Raw genomic sequence first — 16,245 nt, 5'->3', positions numbered from 1 at the left:
CTCTCCTTATCTTCAGGAGTATTTACAGATGAAATGTCATGATGTCTGCAAGTTACCTTTAAACAGGTCATCAATCAACCAACCAATCAATAAAGAAGGAGCAATATAAAGTAAATGTAGGAAAATAACAGTGGGTGTATCTACAAGGAAGGGCATAGTTAGTGTTCTCATTGTATTACTGTCAACTTTTCTGTAGGTTTGAAAAAAATTTTTAACAGAATCTTGTGAGGAAAGATTCATAACAAATTAGATATTTTCTCTTTAGGATAGAAAACCTAGCTCTTGGGATCCCTGGGTGGCTCAGCAGTTTAGCGCCTGCCTTTGGCCCAGGGCGTGATCCTGGAGTCCCAGGATTGAGTCCTGCGTCGGGGCTCCTGGTGTGGAGCCTGCCTCTCTCTCTCTCTCTCTCTCTCTCTCTGTGTGTGTGTCTATCATGAATAAATAAATAAAATCTTTAAAACAAAAAAAGAAGAAGAAGAAAACCTAGCTCTCTGTAATATGTTCTAACAAATACTGTATTTGCTTTAAAAATTATACGGAAACCTACTTAGAACCTTCTTCTATTCAGTCCTTATAAGTGACATGGTACAAAAGATGTGAAAAGCTTCATGTCCTCTGCTAGAAGAGAATTGTAGCTCTACCCCTTTTCTTCTTTAATATCAGAATGGCAGAAAACTAGACTGGAGACTGATCACCAGCTCTCAAAAAAGCGATAAGAGGACACATATGCTGAGACCCAGGAGCAAGAAGGTCAGGGCAAGTCTTACACAAAAGCAGAGTAGCATGTTTTCCATGGTAGTATGATTTGGAAGTCACCAGCAGAGTTACAAGGTGTTTAAAGTTTAACAGATATTCACTGGGGCTTATTGACACTTATTTTCAAATGCAAGTATCTCTGGAAATACCATTAGTCATTTGTACTTTAATATGTAAAGGAGATGGACCATTCTGTTTTCTTGCTAAGAGCTGGCAAAGATTGTCAAACTGACTGAATATGAGCTTGCAAAAGATGCCAGGTAGGCCTGGACTAGCTTCCACAGGGGTAACTCAAGAACTCAGAGAGCAACATAAGTGTCTTAATGCCTGGGGGAATAGAAGGGAACAAGCAGAAGAGGCAACAAAAAACAAATTTAGTTTACTTCAAATTTTTGCTTAAAGACAGTTTTAGGAGAATCAAAAATTTTTCTAAAAAGTCTATTATCATGGCAACTCTTATAACTTAAGGATGACTTAAGGAGGTATGGCTCTTAAGAAATGGTAACACAGGGCAGCCCAAGTGGCTCAGCGGTTTAGCGCCACCTTTGGCCCAGGGTGTGATCCTGGAGACCCAGGATCAAGTCCCACGTCGGGCTCCCTGCATGGAGCCTGCTTCTCCCTCTGCCTATGTCTCTGCTTCTCTCTCTGTGTGTGTGTCTCTCATGAATAAATAAATAAAATCTTAAAAACAAAACAAAAAAAAAGAAATGGTAACACCAAATGTGTCAAAGAAATGAAAATAGCATGGAGCCCTAAGCTACAGATCATCAAAATCTCACTTTCTGCCTACTTAATATGGAATAGCAATACCTAATTTTAGTCATTTGAGATCGATCACTGAAATATGCTGTACCTACAACAAAAGCCATAAAATTTTCAGAAAGATAAATTCAACTCATTGAACTCCTTGAATTCAGTGAAAAAATTTAAAAGTAGGTACTTTTAGTTATTAAACAGAGGAGGAATTCACTTACACTGATTATTATAAACATGACCTGACACAGTCAGTGCTGAAAGTTCATCACTTTGAAGTTGCTGTAGTCTCTTCTCAACCATTTCTGTTAGATCCACAAAATTTTCATCAAATCCAAGTCTCTCAACAACTGGACTAAATTCTTCCAACAATTCTAAATTGAAATAATATTGGCACACAGATGTTATCTAAAGTCCTAACTAAAATATAGATTCAACTATTTTGTGCTTAAAAATACATCAAATATGTTAAGGGTTTTATGTATATTCACACTTCCACAATATCTTTAATAAAGTTTTCCACTGGGACGCCTGAGTGACTCAGTGGTTGAGCATCTGCCTTTGGCCCAGGGCATGATTCCGGAATCCGGGATCGAGTCCCACACTGGCCTCCTTGCGGGGAGCCTGCTTCTCCTTCTGCCTGTGTCTCTGCCTCTCTCTGTGTCTCTCATGAATAAATAAAATAGTTAAAAAATAATAAATAAAACTTCCAATAATTACTGAATAAAAAAAGGTCACTTAAGTTTCAAAATATACAATGCAAAATTTTGATTAGTCATCTACCAACTTATTACTTAAGAGTAGATATGGATCATGAATTACATATCTTCAAATGTCCAGCACCTAACACAATACCTTGTCCTTAAGTCAAATGCTTGCTAAACTGAACTGAACAAAAATTTGAAATAAATTCAAAATGACAATTAATTCTTATTTTTCGGATTAAAACTAGTTAACTCTGAAATCACTGAGAAGAATTTTCACTTCTCTCTATCATCTATTAATACCAGCAGGATGGCAGAAAACTATTAGTCCCTTCTTATATAAAAATGCAGTTCTCAAAGTCCTATAATATGAAAGTTCAGAAATAAAAGTACATACAGATCATTTTTTACATAAAGAGTAAAAATATCTCCATTTTATTTATGCCAACTTGATAATATCCAGGGAAAACAATAATGATTAATAATGTGACCTGGTGACCACCAAAAATCCCTTCCAATCTACCTAGAGAAAACCATTTATCTGAGACTGACAATGTTTGATCACATAAAAGGATTCTACTGCATTTCCCTCATCAATTTCTGTAATTTGTTTCAAAAGTATATACTATATAAGAAAAATAATGGATAATTTTTAAGTAAGCAGAAAAGCAAATTAAACACGGGACCATGCACAAAGCTGGTGGATCACTGAGCACTGATTGATTATACAGGTTCTATTACTAGGTCACAGGGATAAATCATTAACCTATTCCTGAAGTTAATCTCTTTTTTTGCTGTCAAACTTCATGAATAAGATGCATTTATTAAACATACAAGGCCAAAGAGAGCAGTTTGTAATTAGAGAAAAAACTATCTAGACCAAAACATATAAAAATATAATATATATAGTAGAAAAATATAAAATAAACAAGATTATATATTATAAATAGCTCAGAGCTAAATTCAGTATAGGACTATTAAGCCATCTTCCTACTTCAACTCAGAAAACACTATGAGAAAATTAAGAAAAAATTTTTTATTAATGCACAAATCATGCTTAGAATATTTGTCATTATGTAATTACACCAACATGGGGCTTGAATTCACCATACAATATATATCTCTAATTTCAAAAAATGTTTCTATGTACTTTTTTATAAAAGTATAATGCTTTGTTTCTACTTTTTCTCACGTTCTTTATTTTTTGCAAGTATGATGGACATAAAACAATCTCTCACTAATTCAAATTTCCTTAGCTACTAATGAATTTGAGTATTTTTGTCCCACATAATTGTGGACATTGGGTTTGTTCTGTCAACTGCCTATTTATATCTTTCATCCATTTTTCTTAAAAATCTTTTTTTTTTGTAAATTTGAAAGGGCTTTGGATATTATATTTAACACTTTCATCTGAAAACTGCTCCAATTTATTAAAGAACAAGCAAAAACAATAACAAAAAAGATGAATAGCTGATTCTTATACGTTTTTAAATTATTATATATTCGCAATATGCCAGTACAAATGCATTTTCATTTTTCCTATAATTTACTAAAACTCTTAAGATTCAAACCCAAATCTTAATATGGAAGAGTTTATCTATACTATAATATTTAGTGTACATATACATGTATGTATACAATCCAAGAAAAAATTAATATACTCATTATTTTGTCTAATAGTTCTTAACAAATCTAGTTTTTAATTAGGTTAATCAAATATCAGAGAAGCCTCTCCCAAATATCAGTGCATCAAAGTACAGTTATTTCCTCATAATTCATTTAAATTTGGTATTTAAAGGGAAGCCCGGGTGGCTCAGTGGTTGAGCGTCCACCTTCAGCCCAGGGTGTGATCCTGGAGACCCGGGATCGAGTCCCACATCGGGCTCCCTGTGTGGAGCCTGCTTCTCCCTCTGCCTGTCTCTCTGCCTCTCTCTCTCTCTCCCTCATGAATAAATAAATCTAAAAAATAAATAATAAATTTCATATTTAAGTTTAAAATAAAAAAAAGTATTTTACTTTCTTTGGTATATCTTTCCATTATCTTGTTTCCAAATCTTATTTTACATTTTTTCTCACAGTATATAAATATCAGTCATAAAAGTCTCCAAATTTCTCCCAACTATACATTTTTTTGTCAATATTGCTCATATGAAGTCATCCTCTTATGTGTATAAAATGTTTTTAAAACCAGGCAAGATCCAAAATAAAAGTCATTAGCAAACAAAAGTGATTTATGGCATTTTACTAATTAAAAGACTCATGTAGTGAATGGGCATCCTATATACAAATTAATGCTAAAAGTACATTGCCCATGATCTGTACCTGTAACCTTATATGACATCTCTCTGTAACGAGTCAAGTCTTCTCCATTAACTAATACCAGCTGTGGACATTTTTCTTTTGCATCTCTGACATTCATTAGTTTCTTAACTCCAAGTTTCCTAGCTTCATAGTTGCAGGTAACTACCAAATATTTCTGCTGAACGCCTATAAAAAGTAAATATTTTATGAGAAAACTGAGCAGGATTAAAGAAATATTTTAAAATAAAATCTACTAATTCCATATTATAAGTTGTAATGCAATCTATTTTAAGAATAAAAAGCTCTACTCATTTAAAAAGCAAATCCTCCATTCATCAAAGTTTTATTAAGTAAAATTCAACAAAAATTATCATAAATCAGTATATTCTCTGGAGTCTTCAGTGAAAAGATACAAATAAAATCCTTCTAGGATTTTTTTTTTTCAGACAATACAAACCAGATTGATTTACATTGAATTAACTCGCTCTATATAAAGTGTATGTCATATTTCACCAAAAAAATAAGGCAGATGAAAATAACTAAGTACAATTAATTACTGGTTTCTGCTAGAAAAACTTTCCAAAGAATATAAAGCAATGTTCTGTTACAAGTGTCAAACTACAGTAATCATTAAAGATCTCTCCCATCCCCAATAAATGTAATTATCAAACTGTTCTTCACAGTAATTAGCTGAAAATATTAGACAGTGAGGCATCATTAATAGGCCTCCTCCTTATCAAAAATGATTAAATTATGATCTACAGATCATAAAAATTCTAGCTTACTAGTGGTGGCTTAAGATTGATGAAATTAATTAATTTTCTCTTTACACAAGCTGACCAGACCACTTATTTGCCATTATAAAAGTAATGTTCATCTAACATACGTAAAACGCAAACAGGTGGGAGAATGAAAAAGGTTACATCCATTCCACCAATGTCAGACATTGTTTCTAAAATAACAATAATAATATGTTTCTAAAATATTATAAACAGGGCAAGAAACATTATTTCACATAAAGATTTTTGATGTATCAGATTGTGCCCCAAAACAGAATCTCTGGGTCAAAGTAATTTAAGATTCATTAGTGAACTATATAAAAAATAGGACTGGTAACTTGCTCAACTAAAAAAGCAATCTCTTAATACAGAATTAAATTAAGGTAGACTCACCACTGTATGTCACCAGCCCAAAAAGTCACACATTCGGTGAGCATAACTGAAAGACTACTTTTGTTTTCTCCTAGAAACTTTTAGCATCATATTTCTCACTTCCAGATAATCATTCATTCCTGTGTCTTAATCATACAATAATTTTTTATTGAGCATTATCTACATAGCAGCTTTGTGTTATACTGCTACTAATTACAATGCCTTTACGAGAAAACTTACATCCTCCAATCCTAACTCCTTGACGCCCTTGGGAAAGTTTAAATATCTTAGACCTGTACTGGCATACTAAAAACTAATCATCCCTTTGTTCAACCAGGCTGGGTTGAACTGGGATTTATCAAAACCAAACTAGGCACGAGAGGTTAGCAGCCGGTGAACCAGAATTGCCCTTTATGTTTATATTAAAAGATAAAGTCTTACTACAGGCATAAAATAAATTCTTGGAAATTTAAGTGACTTTTCCAAATACAAGCCAACATAGGGATCCCTGGGTGGCTCAGTGGTTTGGTGCCTGCCTTCGGCTCAGGGTGTGGTCCTAGGATCCCGGGATTGAGTCCCACATTGGGCTCCCTGCCTGGAGCCTGCTTCTCCCTCTCTCTCTCTCTCTCTCTCTGTGTCTCTCATGAATAAATAAATAGAATCTTTAAAAAAAAAAAAGCCAACATATTAATAAGTAAATCCTCAACATAAAGTTTCTCTTTGCCTTTTATTCAAAATGATACTTGTGTTTTTGTGAAAAGCTTATACCCTATATGCCTTAAGTATTTAGGGGTCTGCTCAAAATCCAACTGTTGTGCAATTCAAGAGTTAATTTCAAAACTGGATAGATGAAAACTCCACTAGAATGTAGTAAGACTTTGAGACAAGAGGATTATAAATTTCATTGAGAACAAGACTGCAAGTTTATTATGGTCTTTCTGTTCATGTTCAGTTGGCTATAGTACTTGTATAAAATCCAGCATTAAATAGGGCTTATCAGTTTCACACCTGGTCGTGAGAGTTTACAAAGTACCTCAAGAACTGCTTATAAAATCTTTAATAGGATTAATAAATCGGAATATAATCAACATAAATGAATAGCTAGCACTTTTATACAAAAAGGAATTGTTGCTAACGCCCAGAGTTACCTAAAGGTTTGCCCTTCAGTTCAGGGTTGGAGATCATTTCTACTTGTGCATAAAAGCAATCCAGGTCCACGTGAACTATGACTCTGGCTGGAGGGCCTCCTTCGGGCACCACTTGATCGTGAAGCAACGCGTCACATGCAAAGAAACAGAAATAAATATATTCAGGCTGCTGGTCGTCTCTGAGTAACCGGCAGTTCTTTAAAAAAAAAACGGTAACTGAGAAAGAAGAATGCAGAATGACTTTTTTTTTCCTGGATTCATGGGTCAATGCATCTGAAAAAAAATCATAGAGATGAAACTGCACGTGCAGTCGGGTCTCCAGTCCTGTTCAGCTCCTATTTCTTTGTGGACTCTTACTGCTCTCAGGCTCCTTGCTACCTGGAGGCCGAAAATCCTATCCTGGTTGATAACGGAAGATTCAAGAGGCAATCCGTTGCTTGCAAGTTTATGGTAAAAAAAAAATAGTAATAAATAAATAAATAATAAATAAATAAATAAATAAATAAATAAATAAATAAAATTTTTAAAAAATCTAGATTAAAGCCTAAGGGGCAGAGGAGTTCAAACGCTGATTTCAACCAACTAAAAAAATCATTCTAAGTAGCATGTCCTTAAATCAAAAAAAAAAAAAAAAAATCATAAAGACACAAAGGCAGAGAAGCCAGGCCATGGCCCCCAGGCCTCTTTAGGGACCACAGGGGAACAGGGCCATCTAGTTCGGGGCTGAATCCGCAGGGTCTAGGACGGCGCCTGGCATCTAACAGGCTCCCTATAAGAACTCGTTAAATGGGAAAAGAAAAAAAAAAACAAACAAAAATAACTATTTTTTGAATTTTAAAAAGGAGCTCATGTCCTGGGGTGGGGAGGCGCGGGGAGGGTGCAGGGCTGTGCAGCTCTCAACCGGTTAAAGGGCGACGCGCTACCGTGGCCCCAACGGGAACCCGCACTTTCACGGGGAACCCGGCGGAGCTGCGTGGCGTCTGTGCCTCAGTTCGCCCCTTGGGGCCTGGGCTCGCTTCTCCGCCAACTGAGCCCACACGCACCGCAGCCGGTCCGGGCCGCGCGCTGCAGGAGGCGGACTCGCTTCTTCGACCCCCGGGTCACTGGATCGAGTCCCACGCCGGGCTCCCCACAGGGACCCTGCTTCTCCCTCCGCCTCTCTCTCATATGAATAAATAAATAAATAATCTTAAAAGAAAAACAGGGGGGCGGCCCGGGTGGCTCAGCCGTTGAGCATCTGCCTTCGGCCCAGGGCGTGACCCCGGGATCCCGGGATCGAGTCCCACATCGGGCTCCCAGCATGGAGCCTGCTTCTCCCTCTGCCTGTGTCTCCGCCTGTGTGTGTGTGTCCACGAATAAGTAAATAAAAATCTTTAAAAAAAGAAAAGCTTTTAAAAAAAAAAAAGAGTTGAACGTGTAAAGGGGGAGTGGGTAGGGGGTGGGGAGAGCAGCCAAGCGCCGGGCCGGGGTGGGCGCTACGCGCCCGAGCCCCGAGGTCGGAGGCTGGACCCTCCCAAACCGAAGTCGCAGGCGGGGGTCCCCGCCCAGGTCGCAGGCGGTCCCCCCCCCCCCGCCGAGGCCAGAGGAGGCAGGGTCTCCGAGGTCAGAGGCGGAGCCCCCGAGGTCGAAGGAAGCGGGGTCCCCGAGGTCAGAGGCAGAGCCCCCCGAGGTCGGAGGAGGCGGGGCCCCCCCGAGGTCGCAGGCAGGGGTCCCCGAGGTCAGGGGCGGGAACTCCCCAGGTCGCAGGCGGTGCCCCCCCTCAGGCCATAGTCGGGGTCCCCGAGGTCAGAGGCGGAGCCCCCCCCACCGAGGTCGGAGGAGGCGGGGTCCCCGAGGTCAGAGGCGGAGCCCCCCCCACCGAGGTCGGAGGAGGCGGGGTCCCCGAGGTCGGAGGCGGCTCCGCACATGCGCCCGTCCGCGCCTCCCGCCCGCCCCTCCCCGCGGCACCGCAGCGCGCACGCCCACTCGAGCCCGAGGCGGCCACGCCGCCGGCGTCGGGGTCTGGGCCGCCCAACGCCCAGCCGCGGACGGCACCCTCCCTCGCGCCCGCCCCGCCCTCCTCATTGACGCCGACCGAGGCCGCCGGGCTCCTCCGGCGCGGCCGCCGCGGGGCTGCAGCCCGCCTCCCCCGCCTCCGCCGCCTCGTCGCCGCCCGCTTCCTCCGCGGGCCCCGCCCGCCGCTGCTCCATGTCGCCGGGGCCGCCGCCGCGCTGCTTCCGGCCGCCTCTGGCCGCTTCCGCCCGGTCTCCAGGGAAACCGCGCCCCGCCCCCCCCCCCCCCCCCCGGCCGCCACGCCTGCGCAGTCCGGGCCGCCGCGGGCTCGGCGCGCGCTGGGCCCGCGTGCGGGGCAGGCCGGAAGGGCGGGCTTTCAGGCCGAAACAGCTTTTTTTTGTTTTTTTATGTTTGTTTTTGGTGAGATCTTTGGAGTCAGGCCCATCCCACAAATTTAAACTTTTTTAGTCTGACAAAGAGGCCGGCCCGTTTTCCGGATAACTTAGCGAACTGGGGCCCCGTGGGGTGCTGGGCGGAGCCGCGAGGCCGCGGAGCCCGGGGAGGAAGAGGCCTCGGCCCAGCCGCCCGGCGCCTGCGAGCCCTGGGGTGGGGAGGGTCCCTCGCGGGTCCCTCGCGGGGTCAAGGCGCCGGCGTTGGGTCAGGCTGAATCCTTGAGCGGCTCAGGTCGGGTGGCAGCGGGGGGTTTCAGAACCAGCCTCCGCCTCGCTGCGCGCGTGACCCGGGCGACCCGGGCCGTGGGCTCGACGGCGCGGCGTTCCCGGGCCAACGCGGCATCAAAGACAGAAAAAAAGGTGTTTTCAGTGTCGGGAGGTTGAATGAACTCACGAAAGCTACACATGCGCATTCCCGTGTCTGCAAAGTCTGGGTGCCCCGCAGGCGCTCCACAAATGCTGATTCCCTTTGCCGCCCCGAGGATGCCCGAGGATGCTCCGAAGTTGCCCGAGGAGGCCTGAAGATACCCGAGGATGCCCCGAGGATATCCCGAGGATGCCCGAGGACGCCCCGTGAATATCCCGAGGGTGCCCCGAAGATCCTCGAGGATGCCCTAAAGATGCCCGAGGGTGACCCGAAGATGCCCGAGGATATCCCCAAGATGCCCGAGGATGCCCCGAAGATGCCCAAGGATGCTCCGAGGGTGGCCCGAGGATGCCCGAAGATGCCCGAGGATATCCCCAAGATGCCAGAGGATGCCCCAGGATGCCCGAGCGCCCACGTGACTTCCAAGAGACGGGGTGGGGCATTTCTGTCTGCTGAGGACGTATTTGTGCTTACGTTCACACACATGTTTTGCCTTTCTTTTTTCTCCTATTTAAGACAGGATTCTGTTCTTTCAAATAGGTTATGAGACCCTTGACAAATCCTTTAAAGGACAGGCTGGTGCATCCTTAACATAAGAAGGAATGACCCACAGAACGGGGGCTTGGTTTGCAGACCAGCTCTTCCTCTGTGGGTGTTTCACTCTAAGACATCCGGCCCACACTGGTCCCTTAAAAGTCTGCAGTCCAGGATCTAAAATATTTTGAGCTGTGCTGCTTTCTTTGCGAAAGCTGTTGGATAATTTGGATAAAGAGCTTTTCAAGTAAGTGCCTCTCAAGCTACTAAGTACCTCTTGGGCTCTCATCAAGCATCCAATTTTTTTTTTTTTTAATTTTTATTTATTTATGATAGTCACAGAGAGAGAGAGAGAGGCAGAGACACAGGCAGAGGGAGAAGCAGGCTCCATGCACCGGGAGCCCGACATGGGACTCGATCCCGAGACTAGGGGGTCACGCCCTGGGCCGAAGTCGGCACAAAACCGCTGAGCTACCCGGGGATCGCCCCCCCTTTTTTTTTCAATTCCTTCGTGTTGAGAATGAAACAAACCCCTAAAATGCTATGGCAAATTAAAATAGGTCCTTCATAATAGCACTAGGCTCACTGACACTCAATAGCTTGAGTAAAAGAGCCTGCATTGAAAAACAACACACACAGTCAAGCCCTATTTGGTTAGTGACATTTATTTCCCTGTCAATTGTCAGATTGAAGAGGGGGTTTTAATTTAGTGGAATAGACAAAGGGAAGGTTGAGAACCCTAGGGGAGTAAGCAGGGCTGGCTTTATGAGAGTACAGCTTGTGCAATAGCACAGAGAGCCCCCTGCTCACAAGGGCCCCTCACTTGGTTTAATGTTTTGTATTGTCATCTTGAGATTCTTAATAATTTTTGAGCAAGAATTTTTTATTTTGCACTGAATCTCACAAATTATTTAGCTTGGTGCTAGGAACAAAGGCGGGAAGTGGTATAGAAATGACATTAATAAAAAACCTGTATGTCTGGCACAAGGCTAAAAGCTTAAAACATGATCTCATTCAACATGCCCTTGAAGGTAGGTATTATCATTCACATTTTACCAAAAATGAAACAGGCCAGCAGAGACTAAGGTGCTTACTTACTCAAGATTATTAATTTAGTAATGGTAAATCAACTTGTCACAGTTCTCCATAGAGAAGAGTTTGTTTTTGTTTTTAAGATTTTATTTATTTATTCATGAGAGACAGAGAGAGAGAGAGAGGCACAGGCACAGGCAGAGGGAGAAGCAGGCTCCATGCAGGGAGCTGGACCCGGGACTCTATCCCGGGACACTGGGGTCACGCCCTGGGGCTGAAGGCGGCGCTAAACCACTGAGCCACCCGGGCTACCCATAGAGAAGAATTTGTTAATAATGTTTCTTCCATACAGGAATCACTCCCTCTGCCCATTTTCCTTGGTGCTTCAAATACCAGGTAATTTGAAGTAGGGAAAATAAACATCCCTTGCATATATTAAGATGCATAAAATACAGTTTATTCGAGCTGATATGTGTTTCTTTGTTGTGCAATGAATTAGGAATTGATTTTGTTTTTATTCTATAAATCCCATCCTCAGTTTTCATTACCTAGTTCTAATCTAGGATAATTTCAGGAAATAAATATGTTGAGCCTAGATCATAATTGCCTACATAAGGACCGAATGAGAGAATTGCAAGGCGAAATAAACATATTGAATTAAAATTATGGTTGAAACAATATTCACATGGGAGCATGGGTTGGGGTCTCAGTGTGACTAGCAGATGAAAAAAAACCCTGGGTATTTATAAGCTTCAGTAGTCAAGACACCATGAACTTAGGCACATTGCAAGTGACAAGCATGAACACTGATGTCTGTGGAGGGTAGGAAAGTTACCAGTGCCTGCTTCTCTCCTCCAAGCCAAATTGACTACATAGGGCTCAGAGGAAGAACTCTAGACAATGTTCAAGGGCTTCGACTTGAAAAGTGTGAAGCTGTTTGTGAGTGTCTTCATTTTACTTTTGGTAGTTAGGTAGGTACGTAGAGGTTGACTCTGAGGTCAAAGGAACAATTTGAATTGGCAAAGGTACAAAGCGTTTGGTTTTGTAGGGTTCGGGGCCTAGTGCAGTGGTTCTCAACTGGGATTGATTTTGGTGCTAGGAGATATTTGGCAATATCTTGGTGATACTTTTTGGTGGTCACATCTGGGGACTGGCATCTGGTGTGTAGAGGCCAGGGATATCGTTGAACATCCTAAAATGTGCAGGACAGCCTTTCACAGTAAAGAATTATCCAGCCCAAAGTGTCGGTTGGGCCAAGGTTGGGCACTTTGACCTAGTAGTAGCATTGTTACCATCCTGCTCCCAACTGTCTCCTCAGCTTCAGGTCCCCAGTTATAGTGAAGAACCAATCTTTGGATATGTGCTTTTAATTAAAAATAGACATTTTTAGAGAAAGGAGAAGATACGAGAGGGAGAGAAGTATTATTTAATTGCCCCTCATTGTGGGAATTTACATTCTGAGGCTAAAAAAAAATGAATGCATTTGCTAGAAAAGAGATTTAAGAAAAATATCCACATTTTTATGGAGCTTGTGAGTTGCCCCTAGGGTGAAAAGCTGATGAGTCAGAAATAATTTATAAGTCTTAGAAGTTGAAACCAGAAAACACAGAAAGGCTTCAGTTGGTTGAAAGCAAACTATAATTATGACTTGCTGTCATACAATGTGCATGTCATGCAGTATTTACTTAACTTTTATCCAAGGATCTCAAACCCTTTGCACAAAAACTTTAATCATTAAGAAACCCTCTTCTCTCTCTGTCTCTCTTTGCACATCCCATTGCACACCAAGGCTGCAGCTTCAGATTTTCTCCATGTAACCTAAAAATATTTGCTTCATACCATGTGATTGTGGCTATGAGAAGGTGTAAGAGGCTACAGTTTTTCTAACAGTCAGCTTCTCTTTGCTTTGACCTTTCTTTGTGGTTCTGTAGAATTCTAATGAAAAGCCTACATAGTTGTTTTAGTAATGCCATTTAAAACACTGTCAGGTTGTGCTCAGTGGACCTTGCTTTGTCATTTTGGAGAGAGATGGGGATCAAGGTGATCACTATGCAAGTGATTTGGTCCCAGTTTGTAAATAAAGTCTGCAAACTTCAGCCACTGTGGGAAAGAGAACTACTGGATGTCATATAGAAAGTGCAAGCAGCTTGAAATGTATCATGTTTACTATATTATATTTATAGGCACCCTTAATGTAACAGTTTAAAAAAAAAAAGAAACCCTTTTTCTGATTGCAAAGGTAATTCATGATTATTATGGAGAATTGGGAAAATATAGAAAGGGGGTAAGAAGAAAATAGAAATAATCCATAAGAATCCATAATTTGGGTGCTCAGAAATAACCATCCTTTAATAGTCTTTTCATAAAGCACAACTTAGAAAGATATTTTTTAATTTAACAAATATATTTCTGCATCTATTTATTTACCAAACCACAAAAACCACTGTGAGATGTATTGTCAGAACAAATGACAGAAAAACATACATTTATTTGCTTTTGATATTAATTTGAAGGAAATGAATATGGTCTCACCATCATCTTGGAGATGTTAATAATTTCAGTTTAATCAGTAACCTCCATGTTCCTCGTTTGAGTTTAATATAAACTCAAAAACAAAAATAATATTTATATGTTTAGGACTTACTTCTTAAAGTTGATTCAAAGACTTTATTAAAGTACCTATTAATCCTAAATGTACTGCTTGTGACTGATTTTTTTAAAGTTATTTTTCTTCTCATTGTTTAAGATTTTCTTTTAAAAAGTATAAGGTGTAAAGTGAAAATCTTCCATAACCCCCTCTGCACCTGTTAACAGTTAACCACTATTAACAATATAGAGATGTAGGGACGCCTGGGGGGCTCAGTGTCTGAATGTCTGCCTTTGGCTCAGGTCATGACCCGGGTCCTGGGATCAAGTCCCACATCGGGCTCCCCACGGGGAGCCTGCTTCTCCCTCTATGTCTCTGCCTCTCTCTCTCTCTCTGTGTTTCTCATGAACAAATAAATAAAATCTTAAAATATATATATATATATATATATATATATACGGATATATATTGCATCAGACTTTCTATTATAATGCTTAGGATAGGATAGACGTAGTGATAATCATTTCTAGTTTATGTGAGTAGGCTCACACCATACAGACTTTCTGAACTATGTTTTTTCAATTAGTATCTGTTGAACATCATTTATTTTCCATGCACACAAATATGCTGTATTCTTTTTAGTGGCTGCATTATTTCACAATTCCAAATTGATAGACACTCATCTCTGATTTTCTGTTGCAGTAAACATCCTTGTACATTTGTCTTTGCCCTTCTTCAGGAGTGTGAACCCACCCTTCCCTAGGACAAATCTAACCTCAAGATCTAGTAAGAATGTTATCTTTATCTTTTTAAATTAATAAAACACCATGTGAAAGCACACCGTGATACATGAGGCCTGTCAGTTCTGCTTCTAGACATGCTCCGAAATCCCTCCACTCCTCTGAATTTGCACCAACACACTCCATGTCCAGACCACATACAGTCATTTCTGGTTTAGCCTATGGCAGTAGCCTCCTAACATCTTCCTTTTACCATATATGGGCCCTAGAATGATCTTTTAATGATCTATAATTTCATTTGCTGGCTATGAACCTTTCAAAGGCTTCCCACAACCTTTAGAGTAAAAATCAAATGCCTTGCTTGCCATGATCTTCATGGCACCACTGGGGCACACTTGACCTTTCTTCCTTACTTCTTCTCATAGCTGTTTATCATTTTTCCTTGCACTTGGGCCACACCAGCCTCCTTTCTATTCTGGGGGTATATATTAGTCTGCAGTCAGCAATCTGTAGACCTAGGAGAGCTGGATATATAGTTCCAGTCTGAGCCCACAGGCCTAAGTATGAGGCAAGCCAGTGGTGCAAATTCTAGTTTGAGTCCAACTCTGAAAGCAGAAGACCAGTGTCTTAACTATTTGGCGGTTAGAGAAAGCAAATTATTCCTTAGTTCGGAAAAAAAAAATTATTCCTTAGTTCGTTTTTTGGCAGTATTCAGGCCTTCAACAGACTGGATAAGGCTATCCACACTGGGGAAGGCACTCTACTTCATTCATTCTACCAATGTCAATGTTAATCTCATCCAGAAACATTTTCATAGACAAACCCAGAATAGTATTTAACCAATATGTGAGCATCCTGTGGCCTAGTCAAATTGATGCATGAAATTAGCCACCGGACAACCTCCAGCCTCCAGACCACTCTATCATTCAAAAGTTTTATTCACATTACCTGGCTTATTCTCTTTCTCCAGTTCTCAATTCAAATGTCAGCACCTCCAACTGACTTTTCCAAACCACATTCTCTCAGATAGCCTCCCTCAGAATCACATTCTCTTATGACATATTACGTATCATTTATAACACCCAAATATGTAACTTTTTATTTGTTCTTTACTTGATTTGATTTTATTTTTTTAAAGATTTTATTTATTTATTCACGAGAGACCCAGAGAGAGAGAGGCAGAGACACAGGCAGAGGGAGAAGCAGGCTCCACGCAGGGAGCCCGACGTGGGACTCGATCCCTGGTCTCCAGGATCACACCCCGGGCTGAAGGCAGGTGCTAAACCGCTGAGCCACCCAGGGATCCCCTCTTTACTTGATTTTAATCTCTGCCTCCTACTAGAATATAAATTGCATTGCAGCAGGGACCCAGTATATCTTGTACCTTACTGATACTTGCCAAAAATATATGTGCAGTAAATGAAAGGCATTATTTCAACATCAGCTGGCTAACTTTTCATGATGTTAGATTTTTAAAAGTCCTGTATAGACAAATCTTTCAAAATAAAACCTCAAGTTTGTGGAAATACATCAATGTTGATTTCTTAATTTTGGCCAAAGTACCGTAGTAATAGAAGATGTGAACACCTGAGGAAACTGGTAAGGAGCAAGACCTCTTTATTATCTTTGCAACTTTTCCCTAAGCATAGATTTATTCCAAAATAAAAGGCTTATTTTAAAAAATAATCACAAACTAGAATTTCAAATACTTAAATATAAAAGAACACA

General features: G+C 41.2%; 1 protein-coding gene across 6 annotated transcripts in view; it reads right to left on the bottom strand.

Moving 5' to 3' along the window:
- The window catches only part of POLI (DNA polymerase iota), a 29,933-nt gene extending 20,914 nt beyond the window's left edge, over positions 1 to 9,019 (bottom strand). For 2 of the 6 annotated variants that reach the window (XM_072757876.1, XM_072757877.1), the window contains exons 1-2: positions 8,888 to 9,010; positions 6,814 to 6,924 (exon numbers count right to left, since the gene is read on the bottom strand). In XM_072757876.1, the coding sequence (XP_072613977.1) occupies positions 6,814 to 6,924; positions 8,888 to 9,002 (226 nt within the window). In that variant the 5' untranslated portion in view covers positions 9,003 to 9,010. Of the gene's footprint in view, positions 1 to 1,730; positions 1,884 to 4,535; positions 4,701 to 6,813; positions 7,140 to 8,887 lie in introns of those variants that run through there. The other 4 variants (XM_072757874.1, XM_072757873.1, XM_072757875.1 and 1 more) reach the window with 4 other exon arrangements.
- Between the last annotated feature and the right edge of the window lie 7,226 nt (positions 9,020 to 16,245).

Source organism: Vulpes vulpes, chromosome 5 (genome assembly GCF_048418805.1).
Source record: "Vulpes vulpes isolate BD-2025 chromosome 5, VulVul3, whole genome shotgun sequence".
Lineage (NCBI taxonomy): Eukaryota > Metazoa > Chordata > Mammalia > Carnivora > Canidae > Vulpes > Vulpes vulpes.
Note: the sequence above shows the minus strand (reverse complement) of the source record. Positions and strands in the feature narration are given on the sequence as shown.